Source organism: Actinia tenebrosa, unplaced genomic scaffold (genome assembly GCF_029948245.1).
Source record: "Actinia tenebrosa isolate PJP-AT-01 unplaced genomic scaffold, QUT_ActTen_1.0 PGA_scaffold8__29_contigs__length_14323225, whole genome shotgun sequence".
Classification (NCBI taxonomy): Eukaryota; Metazoa; Cnidaria; class Anthozoa; order Actiniaria; family Actiniidae; genus Actinia; species Actinia tenebrosa.
This window is the reverse complement of record NW_028292585.1, coordinates 5593004-5614108: the sequence shown is the minus strand read 5'-3', so window position 1 is coordinate 5614108 and position 21105 is coordinate 5593004. Positions and strand designations below refer to the sequence as shown.

The 21105-nt window shown below is 36.8% G+C and overlaps 3 protein-coding genes and 2 long non-coding RNA genes across 9 annotated transcripts; 2 read left to right on the top strand and 3 right to left on the bottom strand.

Moving 5' to 3' along the window:
- The first annotated feature begins 4149 nt into the window (after positions 1-4149).
- LOC116287693 (uncharacterized) lies at positions 4150-7509 on the top strand. Of its 3 annotated transcripts, none has more exons than XR_016121825.1 (4): positions 4150-4187; positions 5947-5974; positions 6253-6415; positions 7409-7509. It is a non-coding gene; the product is annotated as an uncharacterized LOC116287693 (long non-coding RNA). The 3 variants fall into 3 exon arrangements; XR_016121826.1 differs by having other exon boundaries at positions 4156-4187; positions 5917-5974; XR_016121824.1 differs by lacking the exon at positions 4150-4187 and adding an exon at positions 4593-4676.
- Positions 5760-10324, bottom strand: LOC116287692 (uncharacterized). 2 transcript variants are annotated; one of them, XR_016121827.1, is made up of 3 exons: positions 8677-10324; positions 7148-7205; positions 5760-6400 (listed from the first exon to the last, which is right to left on the bottom strand). It is a non-coding gene; the product is annotated as an uncharacterized LOC116287692 (long non-coding RNA). The 2 variants fall into 2 exon arrangements; XR_004196097.2 differs by lacking the exon at positions 8677-10324 and having other exon boundaries at positions 5969-6400; positions 7148-7415.
- Positions 10325-13432: 3108 nt separating this feature from the next.
- On the bottom strand, positions 13433-16283 carry LOC116305480 (uncharacterized). Of its 2 annotated transcripts, XM_031715409.2 has the most exons (6): positions 16151-16283; positions 15702-15866; positions 15162-15417; positions 14648-14822; positions 14280-14390; positions 13433-14085 (listed from the first exon to the last, which is right to left on the bottom strand). In XM_031715409.2, the coding sequence occupies exons 2-6, from the start codon at positions 15823-15825 to the stop codon at positions 13741-13743; spliced, it is 1011 nt and encodes a 336-aa protein (XP_031571269.2). In that variant the 5' UTR covers positions 15826-15866; positions 16151-16283; the 3' UTR covers positions 13433-13740. The 2 variants fall into 2 exon arrangements, with proteins under 2 accessions (XP_031571269.2, XP_031571268.2); XM_031715408.2 differs by lacking the exon at positions 16151-16283 and having other exon boundaries at positions 15702-16097.
- LOC116305483 (uncharacterized) lies at positions 16201-18723 on the top strand. Its single transcript, XM_031715411.2, has 3 exons — positions 16201-16329; positions 16759-16852; positions 17820-18723. The coding sequence occupies exons 1-3, from the start codon at positions 16213-16215 to the stop codon at positions 18014-18016; spliced, it is 408 nt and encodes a 135-aa protein (XP_031571271.2). The 5' UTR covers positions 16201-16212; the 3' UTR covers positions 18017-18723.
- LOC116305482 (uncharacterized) lies at positions 17380-20713 on the bottom strand. Its single transcript, XM_031715410.2, has one exon. The coding sequence runs from the start codon at positions 19665-19667 to the stop codon at positions 18714-18716; it is 954 nt and encodes a 317-aa protein (XP_031571270.2). The 5' UTR covers positions 19668-20713; the 3' UTR covers positions 17380-18713.
- Between the last annotated feature and the right edge of the window lie 392 nt (positions 20714-21105).

The window sequence follows — 21105 nt, the reverse complement described above, 5'->3', positions numbered from 1 at the left end:
CTCATAGTATCTTTTTACATTCCGCTGTGATAAGTAATAATAATAATAATGATGATGATGATAATAATAATGATGATAATAATAATGATGATGATGATGATGATAATAATGATGATGATGATAATAATAATGATGATAATAATGATGATGATGATGATAATAATAAAAATGATGATGATGATGATAATGATAATAATGATGATGATGATAATAATAATAATGGAAGTTTCTTATAAAGCACATTTCAAGTATCTCAATGCTCTTCACAATCATGATCAGTGGAGGACTTTACGGGCTGCATATTGAGGCGCTATTAGCAGCCGTGCAACTTACAATCATGAGTGATTTGCTAGTACATTAGTGTTATGCCTCCAAATTGGGATAGGCTGTTGAACCGGGAGACAATCCCCTACTCTTACACGAATAATTCAACAGGTTCTTTTATGTCCCCCATTTACTGTAGGTTAGGAAGGGTTGGGAGACAGGGCCAATGGTTTTAAGTTCTTGTCCAAGAAGACTGAAGGTCTAACCATTTGCAGATGTAATTACAAAGATGCATTATTTATGAAGGGTGCAAAATAGGTCATATTTTTGGCCATTTTTGGGCAAAAAGCATGGACTATAGCCCATGGTTTTGACCGATTTTGGACCATTTTCACACCTTTTGAAAAAATATGCATTATTTATGAATGGATGCAAAATAGGCCATTTTTGGCCATTTTCGGGCAAAAAGCATGGGCTATAGCCCATGGTTTTGACCGATTTTGGACCATTTTCACACCTTTTGAAAAAATATGCATTATTTATGAATGGATGCAAAATAGGCCATTTTCGGGCAAAAAGCATGGGCTGTAGCCCATGGTTTTGACCCATTTTGGACCATTTTCACACCTTTTGAAAAAATATGCATTATTTATGAAGGACGCAAAATACGTCATTTTTGGCCAATTATGTGCAAAAAGCATGAACTATAGCCCATGGTTTTGGCCGATTTTGGACCATTTTCACACCTTTTGAAAAAATATGCATTATTTATGAAGGATGCAAAATACGTCATTTTTGGCCATTTTCGGGCAAAAAGCATGGGCTATAGCCCATGGTTTTGGCCGATTTTGGACCATTTTCACACCTTTTGTAAAAATATGCATTATTTATGAAGGATGCAAAATAGTTCATTTTTGGTCATTTTCGGTCAAAAAGCATGGGCTATAGCCCATGGCTTTGACCGATTTTGGACCATTTTCACACCTTTTGAAAAAATATGCATTATTTATGAACGATGCAAAATAGGTCATTTTTGGACATTTTCGGTCAAAAAGCATGGGCTATAGCCCATGGTTTTGACCGATTTTGGACCATTTTCACACCTTTTGAAAAAAAAAGCATTATTTATGAAGGATGCAAAATACGTCATTTTTGTCCAATTATGTGCAAAAAGCATGGGCTATAGCCCATGGTTTTGACTGATCTTGGACAATTTTCACACCTTTTGTAAAAATATGCATTATTTATGAAGGATGCAAAATACGTCATTTTTGGGCAAAAAGCATGGACTATAGCCCATGGTTTTGACTGATCTTGGACCATTTTCACACCTTTTGTAAAAATATGCATTATTTATGAAGGATGCAAAATAGGTCATTTTTGGCCATTTTAGGGCAAAAAGCATGGGCTATAGCCCATGGTTTTGGCCGATTTTGGACCATTTTCACACCTTTTGTAAAAATATCCATTATTTATGAAGGATGCAAAATAGTTCATTTTTGGTAATTTTCGGTCAAAAAGCATGGGCTATAGCCCATGGCTTTGACCGATTTTGGACCATTTTCACACCTTTTGAAAAAATATGCATTATTTATGAACGATGCAAAATAGGTCATTTTTGGACATTTTCGGTCAAAAAGCATGGGCTATAGCCCATGGTTTTGACCGATTTTGGACCATTTTCACACCTTTTGAAAAAAAAAGCATTATTTATGAAGGATGCAAAATACGTCATTTTTGTCCAATTATGTGCAAAAAGCATGGGCTATAGCCCATGGTTTTGACTGATCTTGGACGATTTTCACACCTTTTGTAAAAATATGCATTATTTATGAAGGATGCAAAATACGTCATTTTTGGGCAAAAAGCATGGACTATAGCCCATGGTTTTGACTGATCTTGGACAATTTTCACACCTTTTGTAAAAATATGCATTATTTATGAAGGATGCAAAATAGGTCATTTTTGGGCAAAAAGCATGGACTATAGCCCATGGTTTTGACTGATTTTGGACCATTTTCACACCTTTTGTAAAAATATGCATTATTTATGAAGGATGCAAAATAAATTCATTTTTGGCCATTTTTGGGCAAAAAGCATGGACTATAGCCCATGGTTTTGACCGATTTTGGACCATTTTCACACCTTTTGAAAAAAAAGCATTATTTATGAAGGATGCAAAATACGTCATTTTTGTCCAATTATGTGCAAAAAGCATGGGCTATAGCCCATGGTTTTGGCCGATTTTGGACCATTTTCACACCTTTTGTAAAAATATGCATTATTTATGAAGGATGCAAAATACGTCATTTTTGGCCATTTTTGGGCAAAAAGCATGGACTATAGCCCAAGATCTAACTATATCACAAGATCTAACTATGACATAAGATCTAGCCATCTCCTTGACCAATTAAACTGGGATACACTTGCAGTTCGTCGTAAAAAACAAAAAGCCCTACTAATGTTTAAGACGATGCAGGGACGTACACCAGTTTACTTACAAAACCTTTTCTCCGACTACCATACTAAATACAACCTTCGAAATCATGATCATAAACTGTCAATACCTAAGCCACACACTGAATATCTAAAACGATCATTCAGCTATAGTGGGGCAAAATTGTGGAATGACCTACCGTTAAATATAAAAGAGGTCAAGTCAGTACGAAAATTTAAAACGGAAATTGATAGTTTGTACAGTAAGAAAAGTTGTAACTAAGGGCTCCACGGCAAACATGTAAAACAGTAACTAGCTTTTTAATCGTAAATCTTTACTTTTAAATATTTTTAGGCAATCGACTGATGTTTTTACCGTGGCAAAATAAAGAAGCTTCCTTCCTTCCTTCCTTCCTTCCCATGGTTTTGACTGATTTTGGACCATTTTCACACCTTTTGAAAAAATATCCATTATTAATGAACGATGCAAAATAGGTGATTTTTGGCCATTTTCGGGCAAAAAGCATGGGCTATAGCCCATGGTTTTGACCGATTTTGGACCATTTTCACACCTTTTGTAAAAAAAAAAAGCATTATTTATGAATGGATGCAAAGTAGGTCATTTTTGGCCATTCTAGGGCAAAAGGCATGGGCTATAGCCCATGGTTTTGACCCATTTTGGACCATTTTCACACCTTTTGAAAAAATATGCATTGTTTATGAAGGATGCAAAATAGATCATTTTTGGCCATTTTAGGGCAAAAAGCATGGGCTATAGCCCATGGTTTTGACCGATTTTGGACCATTTTCACACCTTTTGAAAAAAAAAAGCATTATTTATGAAGGATGCAAAGTAGGTCATTTTTGGCCATTCTAGGGCAAAAAGCATGGGCTATAGCCCATGGTTTTGACCGATTTTGGACCATTTTCACACCTTTTGAAAAAATATGCATTGTTTATGAAGGATGCAAAATAGATCATTTTTGGCCATTTTCGGTCAAAAAGCATGGGCTATAGCCCATGGTTTTGACCCATTTTGGACCATTTTCACACCTTTTGAAAACATATGCATTATTTATGAAGGATGCGAAATAGGTCATTTTTGGTCAAAAAGCATGGCCTATAGCCCATGGTTTTGACCCATTTTGGACCATTTTCACACCTTTTGAAAAAATATGCATTATTTATGAAGGACGCAAAATAGGTCATTTTTGGCCATTTTGGGGCAACAAGCATGGACTATAGCACATGGTTTTGACCGATTTTGGACCATTTTCACACTTTTTGAAAGAAAGGCATTATTTATGAAGGATGCAAAGTAGGTGTATTTATTGCTAGTGCCCTCTGAATATCTTGTTAGCACGGCAATAACACAAACTTCTATTGTAACTAATATTGGGCTTCCTGTGCATTTATTTGAGCCAGTTGTTTTGATAAGTCAGCAGATTAGTTTCTTGACTTTTGGAGCAGGAGGGAGTCAGCAAGAGGTGAGTTCATATGTTTATATTTCATTGTTTTCACTTCTCTTTTGGGTTAAACTGCAATTAAAGTAGGGTGATATGTTTTTCATATGTTAGGTTCTCAGGTCAAACTGTTTATGGGTGCATTTTGAAAGTAAAAATTGAGTATCTGATAGTTTGCTTGGTGCTAAAGGGGAGGTTTAGAAATATCAGATACAACACTACTTTTCTATCAAATTACTTCTTTTAACATTTTACGGAGATGCATCATCCACACAACCCAAACACTCTATTTTTAACATGAAATCCATAAATACGTTTATACATAATAAAATAAATCACAAACAGTCAAGAATGGGTGCTACTAAAATATGCATAGTTGTAATAGAATTTTGGGCTTCCTGTGGTCCTAAAAAAAGCTGCCGGGCTGCCTATTGTCAGCTAAGATTCATTCAGAGGGCTTCTGGAAATGAATACTGAGAAAAAGATATTTCGATGAAATTAAGGGAAACAAAGGTAGGCCATAGATAGGGCCATTAGGTTTTCAGCACACCCTCTACTACTACTTCTACTATACTACTGCTATTAATAATGAATTACACTATAATAAAATCTATACTTTATGCATACATGCACATACATGTAAAAAGTTTTAATATAAGAGCTTTCAAAACATCACAAGTATCTATAAATTCCGAATGTACATTGTGCGATTTTTTGTTAATTTAATACAGTCAACAAAATTGAGCAACTTTATAATTGGGACTCTACAGAGTACAATTTGCGATTTAATTGTACTCCTCTCGTCCAACCATAATCGATTAATTTTGTTGAGTTTATTGTTTAACAAATCAAGCTTAGCTATGTTCTGTTCTCTGATAAAACACGACTGGAGCTGTAGGACAGGAAAAAGTTATAGAAATCACGAGTGTAGGCGTTCATTTTAGCAAAAAAGCCAAAGAAAACAAGCATTTAACTGCTAGAAGAAATTCAAATACTAAAGAGTTTGAAAAACGTTTTCAAAGTTCAGATCGTTTAATGGACATTACCTGTACAAACACTCCAGAAAACCAGCTTGAACACTTTGAATGCACAAGGAGCCGAGAGACTAAAAAAGACCTTGATCTTTGAAACTGGAAAAAGGCTAGCAGTGCAGTATACTTGGAAAACTGGTTTTTTAGTTGACCCTTAACTATATGTGAAAACTTTCTGCTCACTTGTAGTAGTATTTTGTACTCGTAGTTTTGGACTATTGGAAAACAAATACGGTAAAACAAAATTACTGTAACTAAGCGTAAAAAAGTGACAATACGATAGATTTGTTCATTCTTTTTAGACTATGAAAAAGGTTTAAAATTATTTTTTGACTTCTCTAACGCCGTCACGGTCAAGCAAAAAGCTTCTAGTTTAGCGAAATAAGGTCATGGTAATAGTCGCAGCACAAACGAAAGAAAGCTTTACTTGTCGAAATGTAGTACCAATCAAATGTGCTTCAAAACGACGTATTTTCCTTTTTTAGAGGAAAGACATATTTTTTAATAAAAATAAATAAATATTTTAAATTTAAAATGTCAAAATGCTTTAAATTGAAAAACCGAATTCCTGTGAGGTCATTTCTGTTTAATTTTGTATAGAAAACATGGTTTTGACGTCATCTCTATGTTTCTATACTCTGATAAAACATAGCTTTTCAGCTAATCAGAGCATGCGTTCATGAAAATCTATTATATAAAATAAAATAAACTTTCTTTTCCAGGTTCTAAATTGTCCTTTCTTCTTTTCTTAGTTTATGCAGCACAATGTGACGATTCTGGGTAAGTCTGCTTTAATAATATAAAATGATGGAATGAAATTGTGGGATTGTGTAGTTCCAGAAATTATCCATACTCCTCTTTCCCTCACCGTGGAATGTTTTTCAGACCGGCCCCTCCCCAAAAATCAGCAAAATTTATTACGCTGTCAGCCTCTAATATGCTCACTCTCTCTGAAAAAAAAAACCCTAGAAGGCTTTCCTAGAGGAATTGTTTTGGGGGACAAAACAGTAGGCTGTCTTTTCTTATGCAAAAAAAAAATCCATTGTTTTGTTTCCCAGAACCATTGCTATTGGGACTCAGAATCTGGTTTGATCTGATTTACACGAGAAATAATTTAGTTTCTTCAATGGCTGGGTGTAGCTGCTTGGTCAAAGTGTTGATCTTGTCCATGTGGTGTTGCTTGATGTCACGTTCTTCGCATTTGACCTGTGATGTAACAAGGTTAGTTTTTTTAGTTTTTGGTTTATGCTTTCCCCACTTTTTTGTAGTTAGATTTTAATTATTTGTTTTTCTTTTCTTTGTGTTGTTGTTTGTCTTTAATTGCTTGTCATTTTGGTATTTCTGTTTGTTTGTGTTTGTATATTTACTTGTTTGTGTTGATTTGTTTTTCCTTGTATTTATTTTCCTTTGTTTTTCCTTGTATTTATTTGATTCTTTGTTTTTGTTTTTCATTGTTTGTGTTTTATTTTTGTTTGTATTTATTTTTTGTTTGTTTCTTTGTGTTTTTGTTTTAGTTTCTTTGTGTTGTCTGTTGCGTCGTTTCATTTTGTTTTTGTTTGAATACTCATATAAACAAGAATGGAAATAAATTAATGGTGATTTCAAACCACTGCATTCTTTTTATGATGTATTGTTGCTGAAGGATTTCATTGATTATAACTTTAATGTTTCAAATTATCTAATAGAATTGATCTTCCAAGTCCAAAAAATTGTGAAAATGGGATAGCGTCTTAGCCTACAGCTATAGAGTTACTTAGTCATTCTTTGAGAGCATGCTTCAAACAAGTGATCAATAAAACACTACATCAACACAACACACTTGAGAAATAAAGTTCAACCCAGTTGTAATTGACCAAAAGGAGAGTGATTTGACTTCAATGAATTTGTCTGGGCTGTTTTGGTATTCATGTTATATTTTCCATCATGCTAACATGACAGTAACACACGACTCACAAAAGCCTTCCTTTGGCTGAGAGATATTTCTTGAAGTAAAATTTCTCTACGTATTGAACTGAAAAAGGACCAAAATGAATTTTTTTAAAGTAAAGATTGAATTATAAATGCCCTATAACACTATGACGTCACATCAAAACAATCTATTATTTTAAACAATGGAATTTGCATGAAATTGTGCTATTTAGTATTACTAAAGTTTCACAGATTTACTGACAGTGGTCACTCTACTTATTTTATTTAACTATTACTATTTCACAGATATATGGTTGCACTCTACTTTTAAATTATGACCGAGGTCTAACGGAAGGACAAGCGATGGACTTTGGTGGAAGGTGAGAGGGGTGGGGATCAACCTCAATAGGGTGAGGTGGGATAAACCTCAATAGCATTAGGGTGAGGTGGGGATAAACCTCAATAGGGTGAGGTGTGAATATACCTCAATAGGGTGAGGTGGGGATAAACCTCAATAGGGTGAGGTGTGAATATACCTCAATAGGGTGAGGTGGGGATAAACCTCAATAGGGTGAGGTGGGGATAAACCTCAATAGGGTGAGGTGGGATAAACCTCAATAGGGAGAGGTGGGGATAAACCTCAATAGGAATAGGGTGAGGTGGGGATAAACCTCAATAGGGCGAGGTGGAGATAAACCTCAATAGGGGGTGAGGTAGGATAAACCTCAATAGGGTGAGGTGTGGATAAACCTCAATAGGGTGAGGTGGAGATAAACCTCAATAGGGCGAGGTGGAGATAAACCTCAATAGGGAGTGAGGTAGGATGAACCTCAATAGGGTGAGGTGTGGATAAACCTCAATAGGGTGAGGTGGGGATAAACCTCAATAGGGTGAGGTGTGGATAAACCTCAATAGGGTGAGGTGGGGATAAACCTCAATAGGGTGAGGTGGGGATAAACCTCAATAGGGTGAGGTGGGGATAAACCTCAATAGGGTGAGGTGTGAATAAACCTCTATAGGGTGAGGTGGGGATAAACCTCAATAGGGTGAGGTGGGGATAAACCTCAATAGGGTGAGGTGTGAATAAACCTCTATAGGGTGAGGTGGGGATAAACCTCAATAGGGTGAGGTGGGGATAAACCTCTATAGTGTGAGGTGTGGATAAACCTCAATAGGGTGAGGTGTGGATAAACCTCAACAGGGTGAGGTGGGGATAAACCTCAATAGGGTGAGGTGGGGATAAACCTCTATAGGGTGAGGTGGGGATAAACCTCAATATAAACCTCAATAGGGTGAGGTGTGAATAAACGTCAATATTTAGAGGTAGAAATATACCTCAATAGGGTGAGGCGGGGATAATATATATGTAGGGGGTAGGGGTACTTGTATTGGGTACTTATGGATATTTTGAATATTCTGGACTTGTAAAAGTATTCTTGTAAAGTATGTTGTGTTTGAAAAATAAAGTTTTACTTTGGACTTGTTGTTTCCTATCTTTTTTAATTAATTCCATCTTTACCCTCTCCATGCCCTTTTTGGCAAATACCCCCCTGAGGTCCCTCCATTATCAATACCTACTCGAGGTCTCACCAGCACCAATACCTCCTTGAGGTCTGGCCAGCACCAATACCTCCTCGAGGTCTCACCAGCTCCAATACCTCCTCGAGGTCCCACCAGCACAGATTGTTGCTACCCCCAGCTGACCAGGACCACAGCAGTAAATTACTGTCCTGACAACAGCCAGCTTATGAAACCATACCAACTAACTCCTCTAATGTCGAACACTGGTGATAAGAATATCAGACTCTGAACTCCCTACAGACCCATGAGAGTACCTTGGTGACAAGGCAGCCTTTGTACTGTGAGGATTATTGCAAGTAGGAGAATTACTAAATAACCACACCCCACTACCCATAGGTTTTACTGCACAACAGTGATTTATATATCGGAGTGACGTGATCCATAATGTACTCAATTAATGTATTCAGAGTCTGCTGAGGGACTGGGTCTATAATGTATTCAATTAAGTATTAATATATTCAGAGTCTGCTGAGGGACTGGGTCTGTCATTTATGCAATTAAGTATTAATATATTCAGAGTCTGCTGAGGGACTGGGTCTGTCATTTATGCAATTAAGTATTAATGTATCCAGAGTCTGCTGAGGGACTGGGTCTGTAATTTATTGATTAAGTATTAATATATTCAGAGTCTGCTGAGGGACTGGGTCTGTCATTTATGCAATTAAGTATTAATATATTCAGAGTCTGCTGAGGGACTGGGTCTGTCATTTATGCAATTAAGTATTAATATATTCAGAGTCTGCTGAGGGACTGGGTCTGTCATTTATGCAATTAAGTATTAATATATTCAGAGTCTGCCGAGGGACTGGGTCTGTAATCTATCGATTAAGTATTAATGTATTCAGAGTCTGCTAAGGGACTGGGTCTGTAATCTATCGATTAAGTATTAATGTATCCAGTCTGCTGAGGGACTGGGTCTGTCATTGATTGATTAAGTATTAATATATTCAGAGTCTGCCGAGGGACTGGGTCTGTAATCTATCGATTAAGTATTAATGTATCCAGAGTCTGCTGAGGGACTGGGTCTGTCATTTATTGATTAAGTATTAATGTATTCAGAGTCTGCTGAGGGACTGGGTCTGTCATTTATGCAATTAAGTATTAATGAAATTATTTGAAATTTGGGTCCCCTAAATTCCTGGCTATGCCCCCCAATGCTGAACTCCTGGTATTAAACATTTTCCATTTGTTTTTTCTTTTGCTGCTGTACTTAAACCGTAAACTTATCACTGTTGTACACACCCATGAATAGTGAGGTATGATTATTTATACTCCTACTCACACTAACCTTCACAGTGACTGTCATTTATGTCATCAGCGCACTCCCATAAAATCTGCAAAGAGCCATCACCCAGTATACTTACACACAACCTTCAGCAAGAGAACAGCCAACCGATAAATGGCAACAAGGTTAGACTCTGTCAGGTTAATCGGTAATTTTTTGCACTGTCTGACGATGATACCTAGCTTGGTAGGGCAACTTCGGTTAGCACTGATAGGGCCTTGTGGGATCACTCTTCGTCTGGCCCCTACCCTTCGACCTGTCCGGCATGGGTGACCCTAACAGGAGTACATGACTCCCGCCGGCATAGCTCTAGGGGTCATTGGGACACGCAAACTGCCTCACCACGATAAGGTGGTGATCCCGATCGAGACAGGGGTTAAGGACCTCATGGGTGGTATCAGGGACCATTCATTTTTTATCAGGGATGGGGGTGGGGCAGTGGAATTCCAGCAAGAGCCCATTCTCTACTTTGACATCCCCATAACGCCTTGCGTCTTTGGGGGGTAACCAATCGAAAAACTGCCCGAATTGAAAGGTTTCTTAATTGAATTTAAACTATACCTGCTTTGATCTGTACAATACTGATTATCAGTTTATTCCAAGTTATTTTTGCGTGTACAGATCATCAAGAGCTTTGGTCTTACAGCAAAGGTATAGAGTTACGAAAAAATGTTTGAAATTTACCTTAAACGTCTTCAAGCTTCTATCTTTTTCTGTTTTTTACTTCTATATTTTATTTTTGGATACAAAACAAGGTATTGTCAACATTGTCTGATCAGCCTTCAGCAAAATAAGTGGGTTTTTACCCTCTGGTTACCCCCTAAAGACGCAAAGTATTATGGGGATGTGAAAGTAGAGAATACAAGAAAATCTAGCCCCCCTCTATTTTGCTGTTGGCATCTGCTGCCCCCCCCCCCCCTTTTGACATTGATTCATTCTTCTGTACATGGCCCCTCTATAAGCCAGATTTTTTTACATGCCCCCCCCCCCCCCCCCCCCCCCCAGATTTCTACCGGCCTAGGTCCCCCTCCCTGATAAGAAATGAATGGTCCCTCCAAGTGTGAGCCATTTTTCTGATGTACAAATAATAAATGATAATAGTATTAGATATAGGAGAGTTATTCAAACTAGTGAAGGGTTCCAGTAGATTTTGAAAACAAATCACTTGCGGTCAGTCTTACAATTAATTTCTTAGAACTGGGCAAAACAGATTAAAAAAAATTTTTTTTTGTTGTTGTTAATGAGAACCCTTGTCTAGATTTAAGTTGTTAAATGTTTTCGTTTTAAATAATTGTTCGTAACTAACTATATAATAATAATGATAATAATAGTTTTCTTTATTCACATGATTAAGAACAAATCATGCATGAATAAGAAAAAAAATGAATATGTTTCATAATATACATATGTAATGCACCAGTCATTTGATATCTCCGCACCAACCCCCCCCCCCTGAGGCATACCCGGGGACTTCACTTTTTCCCTAAGTGAAAGGTAATGAAAGCCCCACCCCACGGGGAAGAAAATAAAAGTGAAGTCCCTGCGTCATCTTTGAGCAGTTTATGTCAATTGGATATTCCATATCTTTTGCAGCAGAAATGTGTTTGCCGACAAAGAAATAGATTTAAGTGTTCAATATTTATTCCATGTAGTACCAGCTTATTTGCTTCCCTTTTGGTTTGTCTTTTTCTTTTTCTGTCTTTTTCTCTATCATAGAATAGAATGAAAAGCCATTTTCCGATCGATGGCTTAGAAAAACATAATCATTAAATGTGATGAAAATCTTAGGTTGGGCTTTACGAATTTGTAACGTCCCCTGTGATTGGTTAGGTTTAGGGGCGCGGTTGGGGAAAGGACATAGTTTTCTATTGTTCTACACATGTGCGCCCTCCAATAGGATCACATCTTGCAAATTCGTGAAGGACGACCCAAGATCTTACCATCCTCATCTGATCCATTATGACTACGTAAACTCACACAAGGTGCTCACTCTATCCTAGTCCTCAAAATGGAAAAGTGCAGTCCCCGGTCAGTCCCTGGCTGTGAATTGAAGCGCTTTCCCCGACCAGCAGGGAACCAAATATATGTGAAAATGGGGTGAAATCCCCGCTATGCCCCCGTGTATGCCTCAGGGGAGGATGGGGGGGGGGGGGGGGGGGGGGGGGGAGTGCGGGGGATGTCATATGACTGGTGCATAACTTAAATAACAGATATAAGTTTATAAGCTATACTATGGGCAAGCACGTTTATAAATCTAGTATAGCAAGATATATATAATCTATGAGCCTAGAACTAATACTTCCTGGACAAAAAAATGTGGTTTTTTCTAATGTTGGTGTTTGTTTTTGATTTGTTTTTGTTTCTTTGTGTTTTTGAGCAAACCAAGGAAACCCAAAAATATGAAATACAGTATCATTTTAAATACATATGATACCCAATATGATACCGTACCTTTACGTAATTGTCAACATTTTAAACATACTTCTTACCTCTTATTTACGTTCCATTTACGTCCCAGTAGTCTTTAAACTTCATTTCTTGCTAAAGAAATAAACTTTTGCGACGCCATTTTGAATCACACAGGAAGCCCGACACGACCGCAGGAAGCCCGACATGACCCCAGGAAGCCCAAAAATAAGACGTGCTTTTCCTAACACTTCTAACCCCCCACCCCCGGTTTTGAACTCATCTCAAAAAAGAAAAAAAGCGATCAAGAGTATGCGTTTTCAAACGAAAGGAGCTTGACACACATTGATAACCTTTACCCATAAAATAAAGACAAATACACGAAAATATATATTTTCCTTCATCTTTGTTTTGCCCCCATGAAAATGGTTTTGATAGATTTTGTACCATTTTCACACCTTTTGAAAAAATATGCATTATTAATGAACGATGCAAAATAGGTGATTTTTGGCCATTCTCGGGCAAAAAGCATAGACTATAGCCCATGATTTTGACCGATTTTGGACCATTTTCACACCTTTTGAAAAAACATGCATTATTTATGTCGAAGACAAAATAGGTCATTTTTGATCATTTTCGGGCAAAAAACATGGTTTTGACCGATTTTGGACCATTTTCCCACCTTTTGAAAAAATATGCATTATTTATGAAGGATGCAAAATAGGTCATTTTTGGCCAATTTAGGGCAAAAAGCATGGACTATAGCCCATGATTTCAATCGATTTTGGGCCATTTTCACACCTTTTCAAAAAATATGCATTATTTATGTCAAAGACAAAATAGGTCATTTTTGGTCATTTTTGGGCAAAAAGCATGGACTATAGCCCATGGTATTGATCGTTTTTGGCCCATTTTCACACCTTTTCAAAACATATGCATTATTTTTCGGAAAGACAAAATAGGTCATTTTTGGCCATTTTGGGGCAAAAAGCATGGACTATGGCCCATGGCTTTGGACCATTTTCACACCTTTTTGAAAAAATATGCATTATTAATGAAGGATGCAAAATAGGTCATTTTTGGCCAATTTGGGGCAAAAAGCATGGGCTTACCTATGGTTTTGCTGCACCTTTTGAAAGGATGCAAGTCCAGAGGTTTGTAACAATCGAGATTGAATGATGTAATATTAGAACTATTTATTAATAAATAATTTGAGAGATGCTCAATGTCTGACAAATATCTTAAGGAAATTCCAGCTTATGGAATTTTGTGTTGTCATTTGAAAAAATATATAATTTTCAATATGGTTAAAAAGAATATGGTTTATTCCAAAACTATTATATTATACTATTGTTCCAGTTAGATGCTAACTAGCTCTGAATATTCCCCCCAGTATCTCTCTTGTCGACATTTGATTGAGCTCTCTGCTAGTTGCAAGCTCAGTACTTGTCAATTCAGGCTCCTCTAATGTAACAAAATATGATTGTATCCATTGACGACACATTGGACACTTGGCCTCAAGTTTACTAAAGCATAATCCACAAACACAGGCATGTCGACAGGGTAGTAACACCCTACTGACGGCCATGCTATGACAGATAACACAAGTAGCGCTGGTGAGTGATGTATCAGATGCTAGTGAAGAATCCATTCCGTTATTGGAGGACGTTGCATCACTCTGACTTGACTGGCTGTCTGAGACAAAGAGTTTCTGATGAAAGAAAAAATAGTGAGTTAGATGTCAATTTATTTTGTTTCTCCCTGGAGATTTGGTAAAGGGGTGTAATGTTTTCCCATTTTAGAACAAGTTTCATTCTCTTGGGAATAAGATTCTTTGAGTTGTATTCATCTTAGGTCGAAGCTGAAAATTATTTTAATGGTATATTGCTTTAACATGTAACTTACCTTCAAAGGAAAGATGTTTCCATTAGCTGTTTGTATGTACTGTAAAGCAATACTAAATGTTTTATTATCTGGACTTGATTTGGAGCAGCATAACGTGGTTATGAGTGCAACCTGGAAGAAGAATTTGATGACAAACAGCAAAATTAAAAATCAATCTAAAAATCTTTACACTCTTTCCTTACCATTACATCATGACTCAATATACTGATAAGAACAAACTTTTGAAGCTTTTATGTGTACTTTTTTAAAGAAGTCATTATACATAATGTTGAAATATTACTATGGCCTTGTGCTTTCATCACCTTCTCAGCATTTGGAGCCCTGATGAAACAAAAACTATGAAACATTAACACTTGCTTTTGACTTACAATGTCGCAAGATTTCACTTTCTTCTTTTCCTCATGACTCAAATTTCTTGACCTCTCAATAACGAATACCAGTGGAAAAGTTTGGTTTCCTCGTTGGGTGGATGATGTCACTAACTGTGATTCAAACTCTGACGGTATTTGTACGTCTGCTACGTATTCTTTTCCTGGGTTATAGCTTATATTATATCAAGGGAAAAAACAGCTTCAAGTAGAAAAAACGCAGTTAAGTAAATTTGCAAAAACACCTGCTTCTAAATTGTCTACAACATGTATGCTTTGAAAATGTTTTGGAAAAAAACATGTATATTTGTCCAATGATTTCTGTTTCCTCTCTAACAAGCTTGCTGTAAAACTAGGCACCCTTCACCCTGAGGGATTAAAATTTGTATACGAAAGAAAATAATAAGCAAATAAAGTAATAAAGTAAAATGTGAAGCATTCTAGTAGTGGTATAGTTAAATGACACCATCAACCAACCTATGCTTCCATTTTCGAACAAGATAAACAAGGATACTATTCCATTGGACCTTTGCTTTCATATGATCCTGATAAGATTCTTTCGAATGGAATTATTTGGGTGAATTCCTCTTCATCTGCATCAAGGTTATTTTCATCATCATCATAATCGTCATCATCATCATCACCCCTGTCAGAATTCTGAGTAGTACTTTGTTCTTTGGCTACTTCATTTTCAATACTCAAGACAGAGACACCCCAGTATGTTGTCACATAGCAAGGTACTGTACTGTTGAAAAGAAATGATAATTTTCCTGAAAAAAAAAAGTTTATTTCAGGGCTTCAAATTGTCAATAATTTTCCAATAAAAGAATCATAGGCACTGGTTTGTCAGCTACTAGCTAATTACTTTTTAATTTTCCCACTTTTTTTCTTCTATTAAAAAGACAAGAAAATTCCTATTTCCATTTTTATCCATTTTTTTCTTTTTTTCCCTTCAGCATCCTTACATGATCCAGGTGTCAGGAGTACCCATCCCCCCCAACCCGGATGACACCAAAGCCAGCCACCTCCCCCTCTCCCGTGCCACCACATCTACCTCTTTGGAAAGGACGATCCTCGATCATCTTCACAGAGAAAGGGTTTCGAACTTCTACCAAAAATTTAGCGGGAACATCCATCGCGCTACGTACGACAGGGCCAACAAATGCCCTTGCTTCCATTACCCCGAGTCTCGAGACGAAGAGGCCTAAAGAAAGAAACCCTAAAACGATGATTAAAACAGACAATAAGGTCAACAAGTCTGCTATCGTCCCCGCCATCTTGGATTGAATGAAATACATGAGCCCGTAGTACCACAGGGAACCCAGATTCCTTAAAAATATTTGCGTTTTTAAAAGGACAAAACAATTTTCACTTAAGCAAAAATACAAAATAACAAAATAAACAGTCCTTGTGAGTTTAATACCTATTTCTAATTTTATCTTATTTAAATCTGTAGTGACAAATTTATAGAAAACTAAAGGAACGAATAAATAGTTGGTCAACCTGTGGTAGAGCAAGCTTCGGTCAGCGGTGTGTTAAGCTATCTTCTTAGATCTTGTAGAAAAATGGCGGAAGCTGACTGTAAAGACAAAAAGACTCCAAAGAGATACGGATCAGTTATAAAACTGAAGCCAGGAATGTATGAACGGTATAAAGAGCTGCATGCTGCAGTCTGGCCTAAGGTTAGTCCAAAGAAGAACTAAAAGGCTTCTGTAAACGCTGGAAAATGATGCATTTTTTACTTTCATTGCTCCATTTTGTAGTACCACAAAATATCCATACCTCCCCCATGTTGGGAGATTGGAATTTCCAATTGGTTGGGAGGGTCTGAGGAGGGTATATTGTGTAGTTCCAGAAAATGTCCATACCTCACCCATGGAGGGGGAATGGAATTTCCAAGGGGTGGGGAGGGACTGAGGAAGGTATATTGTGTAGTTTCAAAAAATATCCATGCCTTGCTTACGGACGGGGATTGCTATTCCCAGGCGGGTAGGGAGGGTCTGGGGATAGTTTATCTTGTAGAAAATATCCATAGCTCCACCATGGAGGGGGATTTGTAAACCTTTGAATTTGATAATCCACTGATCAGTACATTATACCTACCTGAACAGGTTCTTGAAAGGATTTACAAGAGCAATATAAGAAACTACACCATATACCATGACAAAAATACTCAAGTCTTGTTTTCCCATTTTGAATACATTGGTGAGTTGGGCCGAAATGATGATAGTCATTAGTAGTAACAGTAGAGATAACTAGCTAAAAACTAGTGTAAGCTGCGTCAGTGTTTCAAATGAAACAGTAATGATAAAAGGGTAGATTTTACACTGTGAAAAGATGAAAAAACTTACTGACATTTTGGACGCTAGTCTTTCGTCGGAGTAAAAGAGTCGGAGTAGTAACAGTAGCTAATTACATTTATTTGTCTGTGTATTTTGTTGGGGATTATGCTCTTCTGCAATAGCAATGTAACCTACTGAAAACTATGAGGTGAGGCTATCCACCCAAATATCATAAATAGCTTCAATGACACTCCCTTCTGCTCAAACTATATGCAGACTCTCAGTAGACACTAAAGTGTCATAAATATGAAAAATATTTTTGATAGCCCCACTCCAATCCCCATAGCCCCCCACCCCATAAGTTATGAACCCTCCCTAACCTGGTCTCTTGTGACACCACTATCTCACCACTATGCCACTAAGAAATAAAATATCACAAACAATAGGACATACTGTCGACATTTCACATTTATTTTGCATAAAAACATCTGAATATTTATGATATCATATCAATAAGCCTTTTCATAGTTTAAGAATCGATTCCACTGTGCATGCGATTTTATCCCGAATTTCTACCTTCTTTTGTCTAAACCTTCTTTTGTTCTTAATTAAACAAAAGAAGGTGAGAAATTCGGGATAAAATCGCATGTGCAGTGGAATCGATTCTTAAACTATGAAAAGGCATATAGGAGATATCAAAGGTACACTCTATTGCATTAGAAACAATTGTTTCGCATCAAGGCATTTGGGTCCATAAAATGAAAAATGAATGAACAATAAAAACTGACCCAAATGTAACAATTGTTTGAAGACAATAGTGTAACTCTGATATCTGCTATTTGTCATTGTATACTGTAGCTATTAAAATACACTGTTATAAATGTTCATAGGTGATAACTTTGAAGCTGATATGGCAGCCATTGCAGCAGATCCCGTTACCATAGACTGGTGGAAGGAGTGCGAGCCTTGCCAGGAGTCGTTTGATTGGACAGGACCTCCCCCATCAGAGGGAGGGAAGGGAGGCAACTGGTGGGTGCCATGTGAAGAAATGTTCCATGATGGGCACAGCCCTCCTAAATATTCTTAACTAAAGTTAATAACATGATGCACAATAATTTTGGTACTCTATCAACAACCCAAAAGGTTTTTAATCAAAATTTTAAAAATTAAATTATTAAAAATATTGGTTCATAGAGAAGTCCAAAATTCATATTCCCCAATATAGGAGTGAATACAATAAAATTTTATAAAATGTTGTAGTTAAATTCTCAAAGTTGTGGTTCCAAAATAAGGAACTTTCTATTATTCATGATTAATAAAATGGGTAAGCTAACCCCTCCCCTCCCCCTAGATTTAAAACTGAATCCCCCCTGGATATTTCCTATGCTTTACAGAATCTTAATAAAATTGTTACGTATTTTCGGAAACATGGGCAAGGATTTTTCTCCATGACTACAACGTCATCAGTGCATTAAAAGGCCAAGAGATTTTTTCTTTTTGTAAAGAAAAATCTTTGAGAGTAATGCTTTCATTTCCACTATCTCTTGGTCGAATCTTATCAAAAATAATATCAAGGTTACAAATCTTAAAGGAAGAAATAAAACATTAGAGAAAGCCCAAAGTATAATGATTTTTTCATGTTATTGCTTTAAAAAAACCTGATTACGTCTGGCTAAATTGGACTCTAAATATATAAAAGAATATTCTCAAGGGAAAGAGTAATCGTGAAATCATCATGCCCAAAATAAAATAAATGTAAAACTCAACTGCTAAAATAAAAACATTTAAAATCTAGTGGTCATGAATTCAATGCTATTAAGAAATTTTTGGTTCTTAGCTTTGCGCTTAGCGTTGCGCGTAGCGTACGACCGTCTCGCCCGTACTAGTCTGAACGTTACGCGAATGACATGAAGTACAAAGAACAGGCACACGATCCCCAAAAGAACAGCCAGGATTATAGAGTTTCTGGACGAAGGGTTCCAGTTTTCCAGTAAGCTGGCTGTTAGAGTAACTATCGAGACGGGATAAATGCTAAACGTAAACCGAGTTATCCACAGGAAAACGAGATTTTCAAGAATAAACCATATTATTGCCGATGTGATGGCCAAAGTTAGAGAAACTGTGGTCGTGGTTAGTTCTGGGACGCCATTTCTGTAGTTTAGTACGATTGATAACCACATTAAGCTGTTGAACCATAAGACTACTACATACCCGGCTAGTCCATTCAATATTTGAAGCTGAAATCCCCAGAAATCGCCAAGGCTGTGCTCCTCATGTTCGTATTCATATTCAAACTTTACGTACGAAAGGACCAAGGCGAAGACCTTGAGGGACACCGCAGAAAAACTCGCTACACATGCTGGAAGTATCATATTCCGGCTGACAAAGATTATAAAAGCGATTTCCAGACCGCTGGAAGAGATGAATAGTACGTAGAATAGAAAGTTTAAGGCGTCAGGGAATTTCTTTTTGAAGAGTATTGCAACAGCAAAGACCATCCAAAGCCCTTGCCAAGCGAAGAGAGTATAGACTAGGTACTTTATCCACCATGCAGGAAAGATTGATACCCTGTAGCGATCATAAACCAACCGACTAGTTTGGTTTCCCAAAAACCATTTGAAAAAATACTTGTTTTCTTCGTCGATAAAATATAATAAACAGATGAAGAATCCGAAAGCCAGGAGATTAAACAGCGATAAAACTGCTCGAAGAATTAACGAAAACATTTTCACTTTCATCGCTTGTAAATGTTATGTCGTGTGTCCTTTTGGATTCTTGCCAATACGTATTGAATGGAAATATAGATGTATTAGGTGACGTGAATATATTCACGTACGTTTTAAGTGTTTTTTATCTGTATCTTTATGTAGATTGGCTATCTCATTCACTTTGGTTCTTGCAGTCCTCTATTTGCACAGACGTTGACATCTGTCATCCGGGAAACAAATTAAAACTTTCGAAGTGAATTATCCTGAAAAATTATCAGGAAATCTTAGACCTCTTGCCACTTCATACACGGAATTCTTAACCTCGATGAATTTTAGGTCAATCGTGACATAGTTAACTATGGTATTAACGAGTTTGGACGAATTCTAGCTTCTGTTATTCTGAAAGTTAACTCGGCTTCGTTGTTATTATCCCTCCAAGCTCAGGAAAATAGTTTACGTAATTCCTACAAAATCGGTTACCAGAATAGATTCTCCTCGAAGCTCTGTGTCGCCTTCTATATAAATTCCAGTCTTTTTTAATTAACTGCAATTAAACTCCAAATTACTTGGTTGAGTTCGTACCAATATTGAAGAGGTGTTTTCTCGCTTCTTTGCAATGCGTATCCAAGTAATAGATTAAAAGAACCGTCGTAGCCAGGGAATTAAATATAAACTTATCGAGTAGTTTGTACGTTCATCCAAGCGGCGAGAAATAATCAAACGAGTCCGTAAGATAAATGTTATGAGTATAAATCAAATATAAGAATCCGGTCCAATTGTGACAGACAATTCCTTGACCAACGTGAAGTATATAATAATCCAAGAACTTGTTTTTTTAAGATGTGTTGGCTTAAATTGTCTTGATTCGTTGGCTTCGAGTGCAATGCTTCCTCCCTGACAATAAATGCGACGACTTCATGCACGAACACGTAACTTATTAACCTGTTATCAAGAGTTCTTAAGTTCATAATTAAAATGTCCGAGTACGTAAGAGTCTTAACTTACAAGACAACATTATTACGCGAAATTTCTAGAAAAAATGATATTTTTAAAGAAACGAAATACAATTCATTGTTAGCGATCCAAAAATTCATATTTTAATTTAGAATATTGATTAGAATCATCGAAGCGTCAAGATAATAACATTGCTATCATTCCGAAGTTTTTTTCAAAGTATTGCGGAAAACACAGGGAACCCACAAGAAAGATTTGAGGATTTGAAAGCAAGTCAGTACTGGGACTGTTTATTCAGATTTCCTGCATTTTTGAAAACTATACCTTAAGGATGGTGGGTACAGTTCGCGACCCATTCATCAAAATGAAACTGTGTCAGTTATTTAGAGTACCTAAGGGGCTATCTAAAAACGTGAAAAAATTTGGGGGTCCCCACGCATCCAAGCAAGATAATTGTCATTAAGACCCGATGACGTGAGCGCATTTTGAAGCACTTCAAAAAATCGCATATCCC

What these genes read in the sequence shown, in the direction of transcription:
- LOC116305483 (XM_031715411.2), top strand. Translation starts at nt 16,213, where the DNA reads ATGGCGGAAGCTGACTGTAAAGACAAAAAGACTCCAAAGAGATACGGA. An exon ending in ATGCTGCAGTCTGGCCTAAG is followed by an intron (nt 16,330 to 16,758) that starts GTTAGTCCAAAG and finishes CTACCTGAACAG; the next exon opens with GTTCTTGAAAGGATTTACAA. An exon ending in TTCCCATTTTGAATACATTG is followed by an intron (nt 16,853 to 17,819) that starts GTGAGTTGGGCC and finishes AAATGTTCATAG; the next exon opens with GTGATAACTTTGAAGCTGAT.
- LOC116305480 (XM_031715408.2), bottom strand. Translation starts at nt 15,945, where the DNA reads ATGTATTTCATTCAATCCAAGATGGCGGGGACGATAGCAGACTTGTTG. An exon ending in AGCAAAGGTCCAATGGAATA is followed by an intron (nt 14,823 to 15,161) that starts GTATCCTTGTTT and finishes ATATAATATAAG; the next exon opens with CTATAACCCAGGAAAAGAAT. An exon ending in GAAACATCTTTCCTTTGAAG is followed by an intron (nt 14,086 to 14,279) that starts GTAAGTTACATG and finishes TTCTTTCATCAG; the next exon opens with AAACTCTTTGTCTCAGACAG.
- LOC116305482 (XM_031715410.2), bottom strand. Translation starts at nt 19,667, where the DNA reads ATGAAAGTGAAAATGTTTTCGTTAATTCTTCGAGCAGTTTTATCGCTG.